The sequence below is a fragment of the Oncorhynchus keta genome, unplaced genomic scaffold, assembly GCF_023373465.1.
Source record: "Oncorhynchus keta strain PuntledgeMale-10-30-2019 unplaced genomic scaffold, Oket_V2 Un_contig_37_pilon_pilon, whole genome shotgun sequence".
Lineage (NCBI taxonomy): Eukaryota > Metazoa > Chordata > Actinopteri > Salmoniformes > Salmonidae > Oncorhynchus > Oncorhynchus keta.
In genome coordinates, this window is record NW_026287438.1 from 34,683 (window position 1) to 60,000 (window position 25,318).

The 25,318-nt window shown below is 39.1% G+C and overlaps 1 protein-coding gene across 1 annotated transcript in view; it reads right to left on the reverse strand.

The window, feature by feature from the left end:
• Positions 1 to 25,318, reverse strand: part of LOC118381007 (transcription initiation factor TFIID subunit 4-like) — a 72,703-nt gene that overhangs the window by 6,858 nt on the left and 40,527 nt on the right. Inside the window, exons 9-11 of the mRNA XM_052508651.1 lie at positions 6,985 to 7,154; positions 2,423 to 2,553; positions 1,292 to 1,415 (exon numbers count right to left, since the gene is read on the reverse strand). Coding sequence (XP_052364611.1) covers positions 1,293 to 1,415; positions 2,423 to 2,553; positions 6,985 to 7,154 — 424 coding nt within the window. The 3' untranslated portion in view covers position 1,292. The remainder of the gene's footprint in view (positions 1 to 1,291; positions 1,416 to 2,422; positions 2,554 to 6,984; positions 7,155 to 25,318) is intronic.

Here is a 25,318-nt window from a genome sequence, read left to right on the forward strand (position 1 = left end):
ACAAAGTGTTGGAGAAGAAAGTAAAAGTGCAATATGTTCCATGTAAAATATGTGCCATGTAAGAAATCTAACGTTTCAGTTCCTTGCTCAGAACATGAGAACATATGAAAGGTGTTGGTTCCTTTGAACGTGAGTCTTCAATATTCCCAGGTAAGAAGTTTTAGGTTGTAGTTATTATAGGAATTATAGGACTAATTTCCCTCTATACCATTTGTATTTCATTAACCTTTGACTATTGGATGTTCTTATAGGCACTTTAGTATTGCCAGTGTAACAGTATAGCTTCTGTCCCTCTCCTCGCTCCTCCCTGGCATCGAACCAACAACACAACTACAATTAGCGTGCGCTAACTAGCTAGCCATTTCACTTCGGTTACACCAGCCTCATCTCGGGAGTTGATAGGCTTGAAGTCATAAACAGAGCAATGCTTGACCCACAACAAAGAGCTGCTGGCAAAACGCACGAAAGTGCTGTTTGAATGAATGTTTACGCGCCTGCTTCTGCCTACCACCTCTCAGTCAGACACTTGTATGCTCAGTCAGATTATATGCAACGCAGGACACGCTAGATAATATCTAGTAATATCATCAACCATGTGTAGTTAACTAGTGATTATGATTGATTGTTTTTATAAGATAAGTTAAATGCTAGCTAGCAACTTACCTTGGTTTACTGCATTCGCGTAACTCCTTGTGGAGTGCAACGAGAGAGAGGCAGGTCGTTATTGGACTAGTTAAGGTTGCAAGATTGGACCCCCAAGCTGACAAGGTGAAAATCTGTCGTTCTGCCCCTGAACAAGGCAGTTAACCCACTGTTCCTAGGCCGTCATTGAAAATAAGAATGTGTTCTTAACTGACGTACCCAGTTAAATAAAGATTAAATAAAGGTATAAAAAAATGTAAAATCGCCGCCTAAAATACCGATTTCCGATTGTTGTGAAAACTTGAAATCGGCCCTAATTAATCGGCCATTCAGATTAATCAGTCAACCTCTAGTCCCTACACTGGACTTCATGGTGTATGAGGTAGGCTTAGAAATGGGGAAACTGAAACTGGTAAGATTTCAGCGTATTGCTAAATTGGGCTAAATCAAATCAAATCAAATGTATTTATATAGCCCTTCTCAAAATATCTCAAAGTGCTGTACAGAAAACCAGACTAAAACCCCAAACAGCAAGCAATGCAGGTGTAGAAGCACGGGATCAGGATGGAATGTGAAAACACTTCCATGACTGTGTGGTTGTAACTAAAAGGGATATATGCCTTTATAACAAGAAGGCGACTAGACTTACTTTAGCTGCTTTGAGTAGGATCTCTCTCCTGTTCATCCTTCCTCTGCTTCTCTATCCTCTCCAGCTGCTCAAAGAACTTTAGTTGCGACCGCACGCCTGCCGACTGCTCAAACCACTCCTCATCCTGCAGAGAGACAGAGAGGGAAAGAAAGAAAAGAGAGTGAGAGGAGGAAAAATAACTTAAGATACTAAGAAGATCTCATTTCAACCACAAGTTTGGATAAACATATTACTACAACTTTAGACACCTCGTTTCTTACAACCGCCAGTTTGGATAACTAATCACAACTTTTCTTTGTTTACAGGTATCACTGCTTCTCGTTGTGTTAAATATGTTGTTCTGCACTTGGGAGATGGGAAGATGAGACAAGTTTCAGAAGGAAAACAAAGTTTGTGGGTCATCAAAAAGTTAATATGACAATTGTTTATTCCCTGTGTGTGTCTCTGTCTCTCTGTTCTCCCCAACACCCTTTATCAGTTTCTCTCACTCTATCTCCCTCTCTGTGGCGATGTGAGGAGCTGGGTAGCAGAGCAGAGCACAGAGTAGAGTGACATCTGAGGGTTTGTCACCACGCGCACGTCTCTCTCATCCTTCCTCCCTCCTTTGTTCAGAGCTGAGCCTGCACTCCTCCCCTCCTCCGTAACTCAGTCGAGCCGTGCTCGCTCTTTCAGGCCGCCCGCCCGGGTTGGTTTTTCGCTGATGTCAACAGAGTGGCTTCACAGAGACGAGGAGACTTCACGCATCTAACACGCCTCATTTACAAACCGCAAAAAAGACAAAACAAGACAGGGACAGCTGTAGCCCACCACCCCTCTCCTCTGCCTCACATACAAACAGGAAAACAGCTTTTCAAAGTTGCTATGTTTTTTGCTTTCTTTCTTTTACAAGGAGCAGAGTTGAATTGACTTTATTGAAACCCAATTAAATGTGGTTCCATTGCTATATTCAAGGCTAAAAGTTAATGTCACCCATGCTGGTGTGCCAGACAGAGGCCTGAAAAAGATCTAGCAGGTATTTTTCAAGTTCTGAAGAATATGTTTATGTGGAAACTGTGCTATGGTGCTTATCACTTAAGTGTAAAAAGCGCCCACCTCCTCATAGGTATGTCTGTCTCTGGCACATCTACTTACTTTACCACCGTCCATCCTGTGCTGTGCGATGGAGGAGACCTTCTCCAGCACAGTGCGGAGTCGGGACTGGGTAGCGTGGGAGATGAAGTTCACAGCCTCCATAGGAACCTCTGACACGCCAAACTTCTTAGCTTAGGGTCACACACAGACAGAAGGACTCCAACATTAATACACGCTGATCTCCCCAAATCCCAGTCAGAAAAGGCTTTTCATACTACTGAACCAAGCTGAGCCGAACCAAACCAAGCTGGCCTGGTTCCACATCCACCATAGTTGTTGGAACCATGCTAAAAGGACAAAGCAAAACATCTGTGCCAGCACAGTTTGGGTTAGGTCAGGACCATAGTGTGAAAAGGGTATTTGTTTCATAATGATAAAGCTCTGTCTAGATGTTTCACAGTTTGGGTTAGGTCAGGACCATAGTGTGAAAAGGGTATTTGTTTCATAATGATAAAGCTCTGTCTAGATGTTTCACAGTTTGGGTTAGGTCAGGACCATAGTGTGAAAAGGGTATTTGTTTCATAATGATAAAGCTCTGTCTAGATGTTTCACAGTTTGGGTTAGGTCAGGACCATAGTGTGAAAAGGGTATTTGTTTCATAATGATAAAGCTCTGTCTAGATGTTTCACAGTTTGGGTTAGGTCAGGACCATAGTGTGAAAAGGGTATTTGTTTCATAATGATAAAGCTCTGTCTAGATGTTTCACAGTTTGGGTTAGGTCAGGACCATAGTGTGAAAAGGGTATTTGTTTCATAATGATAAAGCTCTGTCTAGATGTTTCACAGTTTGGGTTAGGTCAGGACCATAGTGTGAAAAGGGTATTTGTTTCATAATGATAAAGCTCTGTCTAGATGTTTCACAGTTTGGGTTAGGTCAGGACCATAGTGTGAAAAGGGTATTTGTTTCATAATGATAAAACTCTGTCTAGATGTTTCACAGTTTGGGTTAGGTCAGGACCATAGTGTGAAAAGGGTATTTGTTTCATAATGATAAAGCTCTGTCTAGATGTTTCACAGTTTGGGTTAGGTCAGGACCATAGTGTGAAAAGGGTATTTGTTTCATAATGATAAAGCTCTGTCTAGATGTTTCACAGTTTGGGTTAGGTCAGGAACATAGTGTGAAAAGGGTATTTGTTTCATAATGATAAAGCTCTGTCTAGATGTTTCACAGTTCTAGTGCCATGTTGAGAATAATATCCAAGTATGAATTGCCAAGCTTACTCTGCAGTCTTTCATGTGTGTAGCTGTAAACAACATTGGCCAACCTTAACTTTAAAGGATCATTTCGACTAGTTTTCAGGCAGTAAACAGTTTGTGAAGTCATAATTCAGAGGACAGAGTTTAGCAGGTTAGGATCAGTTTATCTTCCTTTTTAATATTCCATTAACAGAATGTTTCTCTGGTACACTTTTAAGTAAACCACACCAATTATTTAAATCAGCTGTACTGTACACACATCTTTTCCCAGTCTAACATCTTGAAAGGATCGAGATCTGTATAAGCCTGATAATTAGTGTGAAAATTCAAAAACATTTTCTCTGGGTCGTAAGCGATGACAAAAGGAAAACTACTAAAGGCTTCCACTCTCCAACAAACTGAGATCTTTAAGGCACCGAGACAAAGAAAGCCAAGTTCTCTATGAAATAATAAATACCTTCCTCAATGTAGTCAATTTGTAAGTCGCTCTGGATAAGAGCGTCTGCTAAATGACTTAAATGTAAATGTAAATGTAGTCCACACCAGCCCCTCACTTAAGACTATAGGAGAGTCTAAACAGCATTGAATTGCTTTAGTGTTCGTTTCCAACCACCTTAACAGGCTTTATTTTGTACTGTTTTTTACTGGTAATCTCATCTACCCTTAAATAGAGAAAAGTGAACTTTCTGCACTGAACACGAGTGAGTCTCTCTGGAGTTGAGTACTTCTGCATGTGTCTCTGCAGAATTGGACCTCTGAGGTACCAGTGCACATTTACTTTGAGAGGCTATTCTAGAGAACTCCAGCTGTGCATATGTTCTAGGCCCTGGGAGTCAGGAGGGAGTTGCCGCTTGCAGTTTCACAAATGAAACTGGCCCATGGCTCAAGGACAAGCCTGAAGAATGATGGGGAGGGGGAGAGATAAGAGAGATAGAAAGAGAGAAGGGGGGTGAGAGGAAAGAGAGATGGGAAGAGATAGAAAGAGAAAAAAGGAGAGAGAAAGAAAGAAACAGGGAGAAAAACAAGCTCCTCTTCTCCCAATCTGTGTGTGGACATTCTGAAAGACACAGGGTTCCCTGGTCCTCACCGGGTCTGAATCTACCCCTGCCCCGCTGTACATCTCCCTGCCCAGTGGTGGCAGCAGAGAGCAGAGAGGACAGCATGAAGCAGAGGGTGAGTCAGGGCTGTGTACCACTGTGTGAGGAGGACCACATCCCCACTAGCTTCTGATTGAGCAGAGTTGGCAGGCTGGGGAGCCTCCCTTGGTTCTGCTGCCAGCTGAGAGTTCTCCACAGCCCATCACTGACACAACAAAGCCGCCCAAGTGCCACTTCCCCAGCAGGGGGCACCATGGCCTCCCACCCACCCGGCCCCCGCACAGCACCAAGCCCCCAGAGCAAGATTTACATTTTTAACCCCCTCCTCCCCAAGGCGACAGGATAACAACCTCACCAATGTACTGTCTAACAGCACATGACCTCTGGGCCTCATTGTCACTGTCACTGTGGATACTTAGGTAAAACAAGAAAAAACATCTTAGCGATAAAACTCCCTGTTGTGCTTGAATTCTAATCTACTGTGTGATTTATAATGCAACTTGTACTCAAGACTTAGTTGTTAATGGTAATATACATCCGTGTATCATCTCAGATTCACAAATAGGACAGTATTTGAATGTGGAGATCCAATCAAAGGACAGAAGAAGAACAAGATCCAGTCTTGTAACTCTGAACTCTCTTCCCTCAGTCCACAGGACAATCTGACAAGCAGCCTTCAAAAGACAGCTCTATAAAGTATTTATGTCAGAGCCTGGGGTCTAGTAAGTTCAGACAGACACTGAAGAATTCATTAAAGGAGGTGAAAGAACTGTTAAGTGCACCAAGTTTAAAATGAGGGAGGACAGAAAGGAGCGTCTGCTCCGGCCTGGCCTGCAACCTCCCATCAGGGGAAGTAAATCAAACTGTCTGTCTTTAGTGATGACACTACAGATGCAGAAACAACAAGGAGAATACAAGAAAACACAAAGCTCACAGACAGATTTCATCACACACACACACACACACACACACACACAGACAGGGGTCTGGCCTATATTTTCTAAACCAACACACGTTTGAAGGAACATGATTCTGTTTGGTACACGTTCATGAATAAATTCAAGATCAATCTGAAGATAATAATCACTATGATGAAAATGAAGATCAGCATCATTGGCAACACTTGATGATTATGGAATTATTATTATGGACCTGGAGATAGTACTAACCGTGAAGACAACGATACGGTACATGATTCCAACTCAATTCTCTATCATTTAATGACTTTAACTTCTTGGATATAGGGGGCGCTCTTTTAATTTATGGATAAAAAAACGTTCCCGTTTTAAACAAGATATTTTGTAACGAAAATTGACCGCTTTGGAAAGAAAACACTCTGACGTTTCCAAAACTGCAAAGATATTGTCTGTGAGTGCCACAGAACTAATGCTACAGGTGAAACCAAGATGGAATTTCATACAGGAAGTGCCCCAGATTTTGAATGTGCTGTGTTCCAATGTCTCCTTATATGGCTGTGTATGGGTCACGAATGAATTTAGACTTTCTGTCGTTTCCCCAAGGTGCAAATTTTTCGTTTGCTTCGAGGTGAAACACAGCTGCCACAAATGATTTATCATCGAATAGATATGTGAAAAACACCTTGAGGATTGATTCTAAACAACGTTTGCCATGTTTCTGTCGATATTATGGAGTTAATTTGGTAAAAAGTTTGGCGTTGTAGAGACTGCATTTTCTGATTTTTTTCTTAGCCAAACGTGATGAACAAAACGGAGCGATTTCTCCTACACAAGTAATCTTTTTGGAAAAACTGAACATTTGCTATCTAACTGAGAGTCTCCTTATTGAAAACATCCGAAGTTCTTCAAAGGTAAATTATTTTATTTGAATGCTTTTCTTGTTTATGTGAAAATGTTGCCTGCTGAATGCTATGCTAATGCTATGCTTGCTATCAATACTCTTACACAAATGCTTGTGTAGCTATGGTTGAAAAGCATATTTTGAAAATCTGAGATGACCGTGTTGTTAACAAAAGGCTAAGCTTGTGAGTGAATATATTTCTTTCATTTCATTTGCGACTTTCATGAATAGTTAACGTTGCGTTATGGTAATGAGCTTGAGGCTATAATTACGCTCCCGGATACGGGATTGCTCGATGCTAGAGGTTAAAGACTTACTTTGTATGCAACTTCTAATGTTCTATTGATGTGAACAAGTCCTCATCATATACAATATGGGTATTCTCCAGAGGTTTCTCTAGTGAGGGTGTCATCATGTACTATAATGTACTGTAGTAGTGTACTGTCTGTACCTGTCTCCAGGATGCGTCTGTGTAACAGGCCCGGGTGAAGGAAGGCCTCATCTTTACAGGAGCGGATGTGTGTCCCCACCAGCTCAGAGTTGGTTGCCAGGATACGAGCGCTCTCTTCATTCAGGTTCACCCCCGCCATGGACGCCACATCGTTAATGTCATCATCATCCCTGGAAAAAAATAGATGGAGGATTCATGTTTTAAGGGCTCTACAGATGTAGTTTGTTTCTGCAAACTTGTAGTGTATTTGAGTTTTAAAAATATATCTAAAGTTGTCATATCCACTTAGAAATGTCAGACTTGTTTTGCCCTCATGAAAAATGTATCAACCCCTACAAAAATGTAATTTAATTATAATCCACACAATAATTCAAATGTCCTGTTGCTGCAGGACTATTTTCCTGCTGTAGCAAACTGGCTCAACTTAAGAGCCTACATCTATACATTAGCTCTTACAACAATGTCTGTATAAAACAACACTATATGTCTCCCTTTTACAGTATTAGTTTGCATGTCCCTATAGGCAATTACAGGGCTGTTCCTGTGGAAAAAGGACTCTGATTTTCTCATTTCATTCAAGGTGCAATCACACAGGGAAAGTAGTGTATGCACTTGCATTGTTATGATTCAGAGGTGTATAAGCTGCTCATAATAATACACTATTTTAATAGGCTTTATTCCATCCAGAGTCCATTTGAGTCAGCATATAGTAGGGTTGACAATGTTTGGATGGCGGGGAGCTGGGTAAGGATGCACAGGAGGATTGGAACTGCTGTGTGATGAATCTGGCAATATACTTATATCAACAAACACTGTATACAGACCACTCTGCTGAGAACAGCAACATCATCCAGTACCAGTCCAGTGGAAATATCCACCACCATTTTGATTCACAACACGATCTGGCTTCTCAATACATTGTTCATTTTCTTAAATATGAGGTTTTTTAGAATTCATACATAGGTTTGGATCAGTAATATGTATTAGATATTGTATTTGAGGTAAAGAGTAACAAGGGGATAAAGGACCAAGAAGACATATTGAGGTCAAGGTCCTCCCCAAGGATGACCATCATTAAAATAATGGAGTGTCTTACCCAAACAGTTCAACTTTAATTTTAGTTGTTGGGTGAATCTGACATTGACAGTCGCCAGGCCTAAATCCTCTTTCTAGTCTCTATGAGTGAGTGCTAATGACTACTGTACCCTAACAGGGGAACGAGTGCTGTGGTAACCTAGTTGTGGCTGGCAATGCCCTGAGCAGATCATCCATGGAAACACTGCCTCCCTCCCTCGTCCGCTGGGCTGGAGGAAGTACTGAGTGGCGGTGACAGAGAACCACAGAACACACACAGGGCAGCCGGACACTCCCTCCCTCGCCCATTCCATCGCCTCCCCTCTAAACTAATTCACACCGCCAGCAGTCGCTGGTTCTGACCGTCAGTGTTGTAGGGAACAAGGCAGCACATTGATGCTGCCTTGTTCCCTAGTCTCTGCCTGCAGCAGGCGGGACGTCCGTGCATGGGAACACATCGCCATCGTCAGCGGCAGGCATTGCACCCCGCTGATGTCTTCCTGTTCCTCTGTAAGGCCACGAGCACCTATATGAGTCCTGACATCCCGGCAGGAGGTTGACAAAGACGATTAGAGCTCCTTCTTGCACCAAGAGATCTCACTAGACCCTCTACTCACCCTGCCAGTCCCAGTCCTACTCTCTCTGAGTCTAATAATGAACCTCCATGTAGAATCTACCCAACAACACTCTCATGATACAGGAGATTACTATGTTATTATTATATCTCTCCTACTATCTCTCCTACTGTAGGCTATACATCTTCATCTTCACCACCGTCAACTTCATCAACACTCAACACCCTGGCCTCCTAACCTCATTAACCATTAAATAAATAAACCTTACATAAATCATCATATGTATTGATGATTAACTCAGTTACACAACACAGCTAGTGGACGTGCTAAGTTTCTATGCAAATAACTACCTTATCCCTTATTCTTAATTGCACAGCTAGATGTCTCCTGTGTTGCGGGGGGGGGCTACAACCAAACGGAAATGCAATACATGGCTGACATTATAAGGAGTGAATTAAACATGAAACGCACAACAACAACAAAAAGATTGCTGAACGAATGTACAGTACCTTCTCCTCTCACTAATAAAGGTGATATGAAATTAGGTTCCACTGTGGAGGAAAAGACACCTCTCAATGATTGGTTTGGCTTTGCTGCGGGACATGACACCGAGAGCAACATGAATACTTGTGCATGTATTTTCCATATCAAGCCTGGATGGGAGAGGGCACGCCGTAGGTGGGGAGCTGGATTGGATTTAGAAGGAGCATGTGTATGTGTGGAAAGGGGGCATCCAGTCAGGGTCCAGGATCCAGGGCCAGACAGGGATCGTCTCTGATACCTCCCCCCAGAGAGTGCCCCCTGTGCCATGGTAGGGGTCGTCCACCGAGCCATCTGAGAGACTAACATCCCTGACACCCCTCCATGTAGCTAGTCGTACCTCACAGTGGGTGAGACACACACATAGTCACACACACATAGTCACACATAGTCACACACACACACACACACACACACACACACACACACACACACACACACACACACACACACACACACACACACACACACACACACACACACACACACACACACACACACACACACACACACACACACACACACACACACACACACACACACACAGGGACAGTTCCTTAGTTCCTCAATGTGCACTACAGCCTGTCGCTTTAGACAACGCTGACTGCTGCCAATATGTATCAAAGCCAGTTTCTGCAGTTTAAACATGTTCCCTCACTGTGTGTCCGGCCTGGTCTGGATGTGAATGAGCTGGATGGGGGCCGGGGTAGAGGGACGTATGACCCAGACCAGACATAGAGTGGGCTCACCACTGGCATTTTAACCTTTATTTAACTAGGCAAGTCAGTTAAGAACAAATTCTTATTTACAATGACGGCCTACCAGGGAACAGTGGGTTAACTGCCTTGTTCAGGGGCAGAACAACAGATGTTTACCTTGTTAGTGCCTGGATTCGATCCAGCAACCTTTCGGTTACTGGCCCAACGCTCTAACCACTAGACTACCTGCAGCGGCATTGAGCTGAGGGGGCGACGTCTGAGAACTAGGAGATGAGGGCCGGCTGTGATTAAAGTGGATGTTGGGTGTTTACAGAAAGCATGGAGACCATCTGCTTCCACTCAGCAATGTAAAACTACTCTGTCTGTCTGTCTGTCTGTCTGTCTGTCTGTCTGTCTGTCTGTCTGTCTGTCTGTCTGTCTGTCTGTCTGTCTGTCTGTGGTCACCATGACTCACACAGACAGAATCGTGAAGAAGGCGCAGCAGCGCCTCTTCAACCTCAGGAGGCTGAAGAAATTCGGCTTGTCACCAAAAGCACTCACAAACTTCTACAGATGCACAATCAAGAGCATCCTGACGGGCTGTATCACCGCCTGATACGGCAACTGCTCCGCCCTCAACCGTAAGGCTCTCCAGAAAATAGTGAGATCTGCACAACGCATCACCGGGGGCAAACTACCTGCCCTCCAGGACACCTACACCACCCGGTGTTACAGGAAGGCCATAAAGATCATCAAGGACATCAACCACCCGAGCCACTGCCTGTTCACCCCGCTATCATCCAGAAGGCGAGGTCAGTACAGGTGCATCAAAGCTGGGACCGAGAGACTGAAAAACAGCTTCTATCTCAAGGCCATCAGACTGTTAAACAGCCACCACTAACATTGAGTGGCTGCTGCCAAAACACTGACACTGACACTGACTCAAGTCCAGCCACTTTAATAATGGGAATTGATGGGAAATGATATAAATATATCACTAGCCACTTTAAACAATGCTACCTTATATAATGTTACTTACCCTACATTATTCATCTCATATGCATACGTATATACTGTAATCTACATCATCGACTGCATCCTTATGTAATACATTTATCACTAGCCACTTTAACTATGCCACTTTGTTTACATACTCATCTCATATGTATATACTGAACTCGATACCATCAACTGTATCTTGCCTATGCTGCTCTGTACCATCACTCATTCATATATCCTTATGTACATATTATTTATCCCCTTACACTGTGTATAAGACAGTAGTTTTGGAATTGTTAGTTAGATTACTTGTTGGTTATTACTGGATTGTTGGAACTAGAAGCACAAGCATTTCGCTACACTCGCATTAACATCTGCTAACCATGTGTATGTGACAAATAAAATTTGATTTGATTTGATTTGGAACTCACATAACAACCCATCACAACTCATCAAAACACATCACTACACAGAACATCACAACACAGCACAATGCAACACATCACATCACAACGCAGCACAACACATCACAACGCAGCACAATGCAACACATCACAACGCAGCACAATGCAACACATCACATCACAACGCAGCACAACACATCACAACGCAGCACAATGCAACACATCACAACGCAGCACAATGCAACACATCACATCACAATGCAGCACAACACATCACAACACCGCACAATGCAACACATCACAACACATCACAATGCAGCACAATGCAACACATCACAACACAGCACAATGCAACACATCACAACACATCACAACACAGCACAATGCAACACAACACATCACAATGCAACACATCACAACACAGCACAATGCAACACATCACAACGCAGCACAATGCAACACATCACAACGCAGCACAATGCAACACATCACAACACAGCACAATGCAACACATCACAACGCAGCACAATGCAACACATCACAACGCAGCACAATGCAACACATCACAACGCAGCACAACACATCACAACACAGCACAATGCAACACATCACAACACAGCACAATGCAACACATCACAACGCAGCACAATGCAACACATCACAACACAGCACAATATCACAACGCAGCACAATGCAACACATCACAACGCAGCACAATGCAACACATCACAGCACAACGCAGCACAACACATCACAATGCAACACATCACAACACAGCACAATGCAACACATCACAACACAGCACAACACAACACAGCACAATGTAACACATCACAACGCAGCACATCACAACACAGCACAATGCAACACATCACAACGCAGCACAACACATCACAACGCAGCACAATGCAACACATCACAACGCAGCACAATGCAACACATCACAACACAGCACAATGCAACACATCACAACGCAGCAAAATGCAACACATCACAACGCAGCACAATGCAACACATCACAACACAGCACAACACATCACAACGCAGCACAACACATCACAACACAACGCAGCACAATGCAACACATCACAACGCAGCACAATGCAACACATCACAGCACAACGCAGCACAACACAGCACAATGCAACACATCACAACACAGCACAATGCAACACATCACAACGCAGCACAATGCAACACATCACAACACAGCACAATGCAACACATCACAACGCAGCACAATGCAACACATCACAACGCAGCACAATGCAACACATCACAACGCAGCACAACACAACACAGCACAATGCAACACATCACAACGCAGCACAACACATCACAACGCAGCACAATGCAACACATCACAACGCAACACAACACAGCACATCACAACACAGCACAATGCAACACATCACAACACAGCACAATGCAACACATCACAACACATCACAACACATCACAATGCAACACATCACAACACATCACAACGCAGCACAACACATCACAACACAGCACAATGCAACACATCACAACACATCACAACGCAGCACAACACAGCACAATGCAACACATCACAGCACAACACATCACAACACAGCACAACACATCACAACACAGCACAATGCAACACATCACAGCACAACACATCACAACGCAGCACAACACAACACAATGCAACACATCACAACGCAGCACAACACAACACAGCACAATGCAACACATCACAACACAGCACAATGCAACACATCACAACACAACACATCACAACACAATGCAACACATCACAACACAGCACAACACAACGCAGCACAACACATCACAACACAGCACAATGCAACACAGCACAACACATCACAACGCAGCACAACACAACGCAGCACAATGCAACACAGCACAATGCAACACATCACAACACAGCACAATGCAACACATCACAACGCAGCACAACACATCAATGCACATCACAACACATCACAACACAGCACAACACAACACATTACAACACAGCACAACACAACACATCACAACACAGCACAACACAACAGATAAATAAATACATAGGTCAAGGTGGAGACACTAGAGGGGTTATGCCTGGTTGATTATTTTTGGAGCATGTTTGACTGGTTATAAACTAAATCTGTCAGATCATAGTCTATTCAACCCCTATCCACTTATCTACTCAACCCGAGCATTATATTCTTTACAAAGGGAAACCATACAAATCTGATGTTATACAAAACACCATCTACATAGCACAACACTGGGGAGTGGAAGGAGGGGGGAGCATTTAAGATCAAACAAAAAAATGCCTACAGTACAATCTCAGTATCATCACTATTTTAAGGAGGGGGGAGACTCCCACCATCCCTCCCCATTTCTGGCCTATTGTGCACCCATGCTGGGAGGGAGTGGCTGAGAGTGCTCTGAGGTGAGAGGATATACACGCCACAGGGCTCTGTTCCAACATGCTCTTATGTCCTCAGGAGGGGAACAGTATAGAGGTACATACAGCCCTGCCCTACCAGGGACTACTACACTACACAGCCAGACAACAGGGATTCCTAATCCATGTCAACCAGCAGAGTAGAGGGGTAGTGCTGGTGAGGATATATGAACCCTATTTGATTGATCTGACATGAAACTAGTGTGTAGCCTATGTACTGTATGGTAAGCCAGTATAGTGCACTGCTAGGGCAGGGAGGCAATGCGTGGGTTGTGTAAACATGGAGGCAGAAGCACCAGAGGGAAAAGGTTGTCAGTAACAAGCAGCACTGACAGCTTAATTATCAAGGCCACTAAAGATTTATTGGTTTATCAATCAGGGCCCGGGGCGGCTAATTTCCCCTCAGGAAGGGAGGCCATTACCATGAACCCGGTGGCCTACTATGGGCTCGGAGCCAGAGGCGTAAAGTAACTAAGTAAAAATACTTTGAAGCACTAGTTAAGTATTTTGGGGGGTATCTCTACTGTACTTTTACTCACCTACATTCATAAAGAAAATAATGTACTTTTTACTCCTTACATTTTCCCTGACACCCAAAAGTACTCGTTACATTTTGAATATGTAGCAGGACAGGAAAATGTGCATACAAACGCACGCACACACAAACTACGATGTGCGCAAACATGCATGTACACACACACATAAGCACTTAACACTTATAGTTCAGATCGTAAAGAGAATTTTTCATGCAGATGTTTTTTACAAAGATGAAACGAGCTGAACAACCTGGAAGGAGGGCAACCATAAACATCTATATTAACAGGGGGTAACCATAAACATCTATATTAACAGGGGGTAACCATAAACATCTATATTAACAGGGGGTAACCATAAACATCTATATTAACAGGGGGTAACCATAAACATCTATATTAACAGGGGGTAACCATAAACATCTATATTAACAGGGGGCAACCATAAACATCTATATTAACAGGGGGTAACCATAAACATCTATATTAACAGGGGGTAACCATAAACATCTATATTAACAGGGGGTAACCATAAACATCTATATTAACAGGGGGTAACCATAAACATCTATATTAACAGGGGGTAACCATAAACATCTATATTAACAGGGGTAACCATAAACATCTATATTAACAGGGGTAACCATAAACATCTATATTATTAACAGGGGGTAAAACATCTATATTAACAGGGGTAACCATAAACATCTATATTAACAGGGGTAACCATAAACATCTATATTAACAGGGAGTAACCATAAACATCTATATTAACAGGGGTAACCATAAACATCTATATTAACAGGGAGTAACCATAAACATCTATATTAACAGGGAGTAACCATAAACATCTATATTAACAGGGGTAACCATAAACATCTATATTAACAGGGGGTAACCATAAACATCTATATTAACAGGGGGTAACCATAAACATCTATATTAACAGGGGTAACCATAAACATCTATATTAACAGGAGTAACCATAAACATCTATATTAACAGGAGTAACCATAAACATCTATATTAACAGGGGGTAACCATAAACATCTATATTAACAGGGGGTAACCATAAACATCTATATTAACAGGGGGTAACCATAAACATCTATATTAACAGGGAGTAACCATAAACATCTATATTAACAGGGAGTAACCATAAACATCTATATTAACAGGGAGTAACCATAAACATCTATATTAACAGGGGTAACCATAAACATCTATATTAACAGGGGTAACCATAAACATCTATATTAACGGGGGGTAACCATAAACATCTATATTAACAGGGGTAACCATAAACATCTATATTAACAGGGGGTAACCATAAACATCTATATTAACCATAAACATCTATATTAACAGGGGGTAACCATAAACATCTATATTAACAGGGGGTAACCATAAACATCTATATTAACAGGGGGTAACCATAAACATCTATATTAACAGGGGGTAACCATAAACATCTATATTAACAGGGGGTAACCATAAACATCTATATTAACAGGGGGTAACCATAAACATCTATATTAACAGGGGTAACCATAAACATCTATATTAACAGGGAGTAACCATAAACATCTATATTAACAGGGGGTAACCATAAACATCTATATTAACAGGGGGTAACCATAAACATCTATATTAACAGGGGTAACCATAAACATCTATATTAACAGGGAGTAACCATAAACATCTATATTAACAGGGGGTAACCATAAACATCTATATTAACAGGGGGTAACCATAAACATCTATATTAACAGGGGGTAACCATAAACATCTATATTAACAGGGAGTAACCATAAACATCTATATTAACAGGGGGTAACCATAAACATCTATATTAACAGGGGGTAACCATAAACATCTATATTAACAGGGGGCAACCATAAACATCTATATTAACAGGGAGTAACCATAAACATCTATATTAACAGGGAGTAACCATAAACATCTATATTAACAGGGAGTAACCATAAACATCTATATTAACAGGGGGTAACCATAAACATCTATATTAACAGGGGGTAACCATAAACATCTATATTAACAGGGGGTAACCATAAACATCTATATTAACAGGGAGTAACCATAAACATCTATATTAACAGGGAGTAACCATAAACATCTATATTAACAGGGAGTAACCATAAACATCTATATTAACAGGGGGTAACCATAAACATCTATATTAACAGGGGGTAACCATAAACATCTATATTAACAGGGAGCAACCATAAACATCTATATTAACAGGGGTAACCATAAACATCTATATTAACAGGGAGTAACCATAAACATCTATATTAACAGGAGTAACCATAAACATCTATATTAACAGGGGGTAACCATAAACATCTATATTAACAGGGAGTAACCATAAACATCTATATTAACAGGGGGTAACCATAAACATCTATATTAACAGGGAGTAACCATAAACATCTATATTAACAGGGAGTAACCATAAACATCTATATTAACAGGGAGTAACCATAAACATCTATATTAACAGGGAGTAACCATAAACATCTATATTAACAGGGAGTAACCATAAACATCTATATTAACAGGGGGTAACCATAAACATCTATATTAACAGGGAGTAACCATAAACATCTATATTAACAGGGGGTAACCATAAACATCTATATTAACAGGGAGTAACCATAAACATCTATATTAACAGGGAGTAACCATAAACATCTATATTAACAGGGAGTAACCATAAACATCTATATTAACAGGGGGTAACCATAAACATCTATATTAACAGGGGTAACCATAAACATCTATATTAACAGGGAGTAACCATAAACATCTATATTAACAGGGGGCAACCATAAACATCTATATTAACAGGGAGTAACCATAAACATCTATATTAACAGGGAGTAACCATAAACATCTATATTAACAGGGAGTAACCATAAACATCTATATTAACAGGGGGTAACCATAAACATCTATATTAACGGGGGTAACCATAAACATCTATATTAACAGGGGGCAACCATAAACATCTATATTAACAGGGAGTAACCATAAACATCTATATTAACAGGGGGTAACCATAAACATCTATATTAACAGGGGGTAACCATAAACATTTATATTAACAGGGGGTAACCATAAACATCTATATTAACAGGGGGTAACCATAAACATCTATATTAACAGGGGTAACCATAAACATCTATATTAACAGGGGTAACCATAAACATCTATATTAACAGGGAGTAACCATAAACATCTATATTAACAGGGGTAACCATAAACATCTATATTAACAGGGAGTAACCATAAACATCTATATTAACAGGGCAACCATAAACATCTATAAACATCTATATTAATTAAGGGGTAACCATAAACATCTATATTAACCATAAACATCTATATTAACAGGGGGTAACCATAAACATCTATATTAACAGGGGGTAACCATAAACATCTATATTAACAGGGGGTAACCATAAACATCTATATTAACAGGGGGTAACCATAAACATCTATATTAACAGGGGTAACCATAAACATCTATATTAACAGGGGGTAACCATAAACATCTATATTAACAGGGGTAACCATAAACATCTATATTAACAGGGGTAACCATAAACATCTATATTAACAGGGGGTAACCATAAACATCTATATTAACAGGGGGTAACCATAAACATCTATATTAACAGGGGGTAACCATAAACATCTATATTAACAGGGGGTAACCATAAACATCTATATTAACAGGGGGTAACCATAAACATCTATATTAACAGGGAGTAACCATAAACATCTATATTAACAGGGAATAACCATAAACATCTATATTAACAGGGGGTAACCATAAACATCTATATTAACAGGGGGTAACCATAAACATCTATATTAACAGGGGGTAACCATAAACATCTATATTAACAGGGGGTAACCATAAACATCTATATTAACAGGGGGTAACCATAAACATCTATATTAACAGGGGGTAACCATAAAACTATATTAACAGGGGTAACCATAAACATCTATATTAACAGGGGGGGGTAACCATAAACATCTATATTAACAGGGGGTAACCATAAACATCTATATTAACAGGGGGTAACCATAAACATCTATATTAACAGGGGTAACCATAAACATCTATATTAACAGGGGTAACCATAAACATCTATATTAACAGGGGTAACCATAAACATCTATATTAACAGGGGGGGGTAACCATAAACATCTATATTAACAGGGGGTAACCATAAACATCTATATTAACAGGGGTAACCATAAACATCTATATTAACAGGGGGTAACCATAAACATCTATATTAACAGGGGTAACCATAAACATCTATATTAACAGGGGGTAACCATAAACATCTATATTAACAGGGGTAAAACCATAAACATCTATATTAACAGGGGTAACCATAAACATCTATATTAACAGGGGTAACCATAAACATCTATATTAACAGGGGGTAACCATAAACATCTATATTAACAGGGGTAACCATAAACATCTATATTAACAGGGGGTAACCATAAACATCTATATTAACAGGGGTAACCATAAACATCTATATTAACAGGGGTAACCATAAACATCTATATTAACAGGGGGTAACCATAAACATCTATATTAACAGGGGGTAACCATAAACATCTATATTAACAGGGGGTAACCATAAACATCATATTAACAGGGGTAACCATAAACATCTATATTAACAGGGGGTAACCATAAACATCTATATTAACAGGGGGTAACCATAAACATCTATATTAACAGGGGGTAACCATAAACATCTATATTAACAGGGGGTAACCATAAACATCTATATTAACAGGGGGTAACCATAAACATCTATATTAACAGGGGGTAACCATAAACATCTATATTAACAGGGGGTAACCATAAACATCTATATTAACAGGGGGTAACCATAAACATCTATATTAACAGGGGTAACCATAAACATCTATATTAACAGGGGGTAACCATAAACATCTATATTAACAGGGGGTAACCATAAACATCTATATTAACAGGGGGTAACCATAAACATCTATATTAACAGGGGGTAACCATAAACATCTATATTAACAGGGGGTAACCATAAACATCTATATTAACAGGGGGTAACCATAAACATCTATATTAACAGGGGGTAACCATAAACATCTATATTAACAGGGGTAATCTATATTAACATATAAACATCTATATTAACAGGGGGTAACCATAAACATCTATATTAACAGGGGGGGTAACCATAAACATCTATATTAACAGGGGGTAACCATAAACATCTATATTAACAGGGGTAACCATAAACATCTATATTAACAGGGGGTAACCATAAACATCTATATTAACAGGGGTAACCATAAACATCTATATTAACAGGGGTAACCATAAACATCTATATTAACAGGGGGTAACCATAAACATCTATATTAACAGGGGTAACCATAAACATCTATATTAACAGGGGTAAACCATAAACATCTAACCATAAACATCTATATTAACAGGGGGTAACCATAAACATCTATATTAACGGGGGGTAACCATAAACATCTATATTAACAGGGGGTAACCATAAACATCTATATTAACAGGGGGGGTAACCATAAACATCTATATTAACAGGGGGTAACCATAAACATCTATATTAACAGGGGGTAACCATAAACATCTATATTAACAGGGGGTAACCATAAACATCTATATTAACAAACCATAAACATCTATATTAACAGGGGGTAACCATAAACATCTATATTAACAGGGGGTAACCATAAACATCTATATTAACAGGGGGTAACCATAAACATCTATATTAACAGGGGGTAACCATAAACATCTATATTAACAGGGGTAACCATAAACATCTATATATTAACAGGGGGTAACCATAAACATCTATATTAACAGGGGGTAACCATAAACATCTATATTAAAGGGGGGGGTAACCATAAACATCTATATTAACGGGGGTAACCATAAACATCTATATTAACAGGGGTAACCATAAACATCTATATTAACAGGGGGTAACCATAAACATCTATATTAAAATCTATATTAACGGGGGTAACCATAAACATCTATATTAACAGGGGGTAACCATAAACATCTATATTAACAGGGGTAACCATAAACATCTATATTAACAGGGGGTAACCATAAACATCTATATTAACAGGGGGTAACCATAAACATCTATATTAACAGGGGGTAACCATAAACATCTATATTAACAGGGGGTAACCATAAACATCTATATTAACAGGGGTAACCATAAACATCTATATTAACAGGGGGTAACCATAAACATCTATATTAACAGGGGGTAACCATAAACATCTATATTAACAGGGGGGTAACCATAAACATCTATATTAACAGGGGTAACCATAAACATCTATATTAACAGGGGTAACCATAAACATCTATATTAACAGGGGGTAACCATAAACATCTATATTAACAGGGGGTAACCATAAACATCTATATTAACAGGGGTAACCTATATAAACATCTATATTAACAGGGGGTAACCATAAACATCTATATTAACAGGGGGTAACCATAAACATCTATATTAACAGGGGTAACCATAAACATCTATATTAACAGGGGGTAACCATAAACATCTATATTAAGGGGTAACCATAAACATCTATATTAACAGGGGTAACCATAAACATCTATATTAACAGGGGTAACCATAAACATCTATATTAACAGGGGTAACCATAAACATCTATATTAACAGGGGGTAACCATAAACATCTATATTAACAGGGGTAACCATAAACATCTATATTAACAGGGGGTAACCATAAACATCTATATTAACAGGGGGTAACCATAAACATCTATATTAACAGGGGTAAACCATAAAGGGGCAACCATAAACATCTATATTAACAGGGGGTAACCATAAACATCTATATTAACAGGGGGTAACCATAAACATCTATATTAACAGGGGGTAACCATAAACATCTATATTAACAGGGAGCAACCATAAACATCTATATTAACAGGGGTAACCATAAACATCTATATTAACAGGGGGTAACCATAAACATCTATATTAACAGGGGGCAACCATAAACATCTATATTAACAGGGGGTAACCATAAACATCTATATTAACAGGGGTAACCATAAACATCTATATTAACAGGGAGTAACCATAAACATCTATATTAAGGGGGGTAACCATAAACATCTATATTAACAGGGGTAACCATAAACATCTATATTAACAGGGGTAACCATAAACATCTATATTAACAGGGGGTAACCATAAACATCTATATTAACAGGGGGTAACCATAAACATCTATATTAACAGGGGGTAACCATAAACATCTATATTAACAGGGGGTAACCATAAACATCTATATTAACAGGGGGTAACCATAAACATCTATATTAACAGGGGTAACCATAAACATCTATATTAACAGGGGGTAACCATAAACATCTATATTAACAGGGAGCAACCATAAACATCTATATTAACAGGGGGTAACCATAAACATCTATATTAACAGGGGGTAACCATAAACATCTATATTAACAGGGAGTAACCATAAACATCTATATTAACAGGGGGTAACCATAAACATCTATATTAACAGGGAGTAACCATAAACATCTATATTAACAGGGGGTAACCATAAACATCTATATTAACAGGGGTAACCATAAACATCTATATTAACAGGGGGTAACCATAAACATCTATATTAACAGGGGGTAACCATAAACATCTATATTAACAGGGGGTAACCATAAACATCTATATTAACAGGGGTAACCATAAACATCTATATTAACAGGGGTAACCATAAACATCTATATTAACAGGGGTAACCATAAACATCTATATTAACAGGGGTAACCATAAACATCTATATTAACAGGGGGTAACCATAAACATCTATATTAACAGGGGTAACCATAAACATCTATATTAACAGGGGGTAACCATAAACATCTATATTAACAGGGAGCAACCATAAACATCTATATTAACAGGAGTAACCATAAACATCTATATTAACAGGGGGTAACCATAAACATCTATATTAACAGGGAGTAACCATAAACATCTATATTAACAGGGGTAACCATAAACATCTATATTAACAGGGGGTAACCATAAACATCTATATTAACAGGGGTAACCATAAACATCTATATTAACAGGGAGTAACCATAAACATCTATATTAACAGGGGTAACCATAAACATCTATATTAACAGGGAGTAACCATAAACATCTATATTAACAGGGGGTAACCATAAACATCTATATTAACAGGGGGTAACCATAAACATCTATATTAACAGGGGGTAACCATAAACATCTATATTAACAGGGGGTAACCATAAACATCTATATTAACAGGGGGTAACCATAAACATCTATATTAACAGGGAGCAACCATAAACATCTATATTAACAGGGGGTAACCATAAACATCTATATTAACAGGGGGTAACCATAAACATCTATATTAACAGGGGTAACCATAAACATCTATATTAACAGGGGGTAACCATAAACATCTATATTAACAGGGAGCAACCATAAACATCTATATTAACAGGGGGTAACCATAAACATCTATATTAACAGGGGGTAACCATAAACATCTATATTAACAGGGGGTAACCATAAACATCTATATTAACAGGGGGTAACCATAAACATCTATATTAACAGGGGGCAACCATAAACATCTATATTAACAGGGAGTAACCATAAACATCTATATTAACAGGGAGTAACCATAAACATCTATATTAACAGGGGGTAACCATAAACATCTATATTAACAGGGGGTAACCATAAACATCTATATTAACAGGGGGTAACCATAAACATCTATATTAACAGGGGGTAACCATAAACATCTATATTAACAGGGGGTAACCATAAACATCTATATTAACAGGGAGCAACCATAAACATCTATATTAACAGGGGGCAACCATAAACATCTATATTAACAGGGAGTAACCATAAACATCTATATTAACAGGGAGTAACCATAAACATCTATATTAACAGGGGGTAACCATAAACATCTATATTAACAGGGAATAACCATAAACATCTATATTAACAGGGGGTAACCATAAACATCTATATTAACAGGGAGTAACCATAAACATCTATATTAACAGGGAGTAACCATAAACATCTATATTAACAGGGAATAACCATAAACATCTATATTAACAGGGGGTAACCATAAACATCTATATTAACAGGGAATAACCATAAACATCTATATTAACAGGGAGTAACCATAAACATCTATATTAACAGGGAGTAACCATAAACATCTATATTAACAGGGAGCAACCATAAACATCTATATTAACAGGGGTAACCATAAACATCTATATTAACAGGGAGCAACCATAAACATCTATATTAACAGGGAGCAACCATAAACATCTATATTAACAGGGGGTAACCATAAACATCTATATTAACAGGGAGCAACCATAAACATCTATATTAACAGGGGGTAACCATAAACATCTATATTAACAGGGAGCAACCATAAACATCTATATTAACAGGGGGTAACCATAAACATCTATATTAACAGGGAGTAACCATAAACATCTATATTAACAGGGGGTAACCATAAACATCTATATTAACAGGGGGTAACCATAAACATCTATATTAACAGGGGGTAACCATAAACATCTATATTAACAGGGGGTAACCATAAACATCTATATTAACAGGGGTAACCATAAACATCTATATTAACAGGGAGTAACCATAAACATCTATATTAACAGGGAGTAACCATAAACATCTATATTAACAGGGGGTAACCATAAACATCTATATTAACAGGGAGTAACCATAAACATCTATATTAACAGGGAGTAACCATAAACATCTATATTAACAGGGGGTAACCATAAACATCTATATTAACAGGGGGTAACCATAAACATCTATATTAACAGGGAATAACCATAAACATCTATATTAACAGGGAGTAACCATAAACATCTATATTAACAGGGAGTAACCATAAACATCTATATTAACGGGGAGGTAACCATAAACATCTATATTAACAGGGAGTAACCATAAACATCTATATTAACAGGGAGTAACCATAAACATCTATATTAACAGGGGGTAACCATAAACATCTATATTAACGGGGGGTAACCATAAACATCTATATTAACAGGGAGTAACCATAAACATCTATATTAACAGGGGGTAACCATAAACATCTATATTAACAGGGAGTAACCATAAACATCTATATTAACAGGGAGTAACCATAAACATCTATATTAACAGGGGGTAACCATAAACATCTATATTAACAGGGGGTAACCATAAACATCTATATTAACAGGGGGTAACCATAAACATCTATATTAACAGGGAGCAACCATAAACATCTATATTAACAGGGGGTAACCATAAACATCTATATTAACAGGGAGCAACCATAAACATCTATATTAACAGGGGGTAACCATAAACATCTATATTAACAGGGAGCAACCATAAACATCTATATTAACAGGGAATAACCATAAACATCTATATTAACAGGGGGTAACCATAAACATCTATATTAACAGGGAGTAACCATAAACATCTATATTAACAGGGAGTAACCATAAACATCTATATTAACAGGGAGTAACCATAAACATCTATATTAACGGGGAGGTAACCATAAACATCTATATTAACAGGGAGTAACCATAAACATCTATATTAACAGGGAGTAACCATAAACATCTATATTAACAGGGGGTAACCATAAACATCTATATTAACGGGGGGGTAACCATAAACATCTATATTAGCAGGGAGTAACCATAAACATCTATATTAACGGGGGGGTAACCATAAACATCTATATTAACAGGGAGTAACCATAAACATCTATATTAACAGGGAGTAACCATAAACATCTATATTAACAGGGGGTAACCATAAACATCTATATTAACGGGGGGCAACACAAGTGT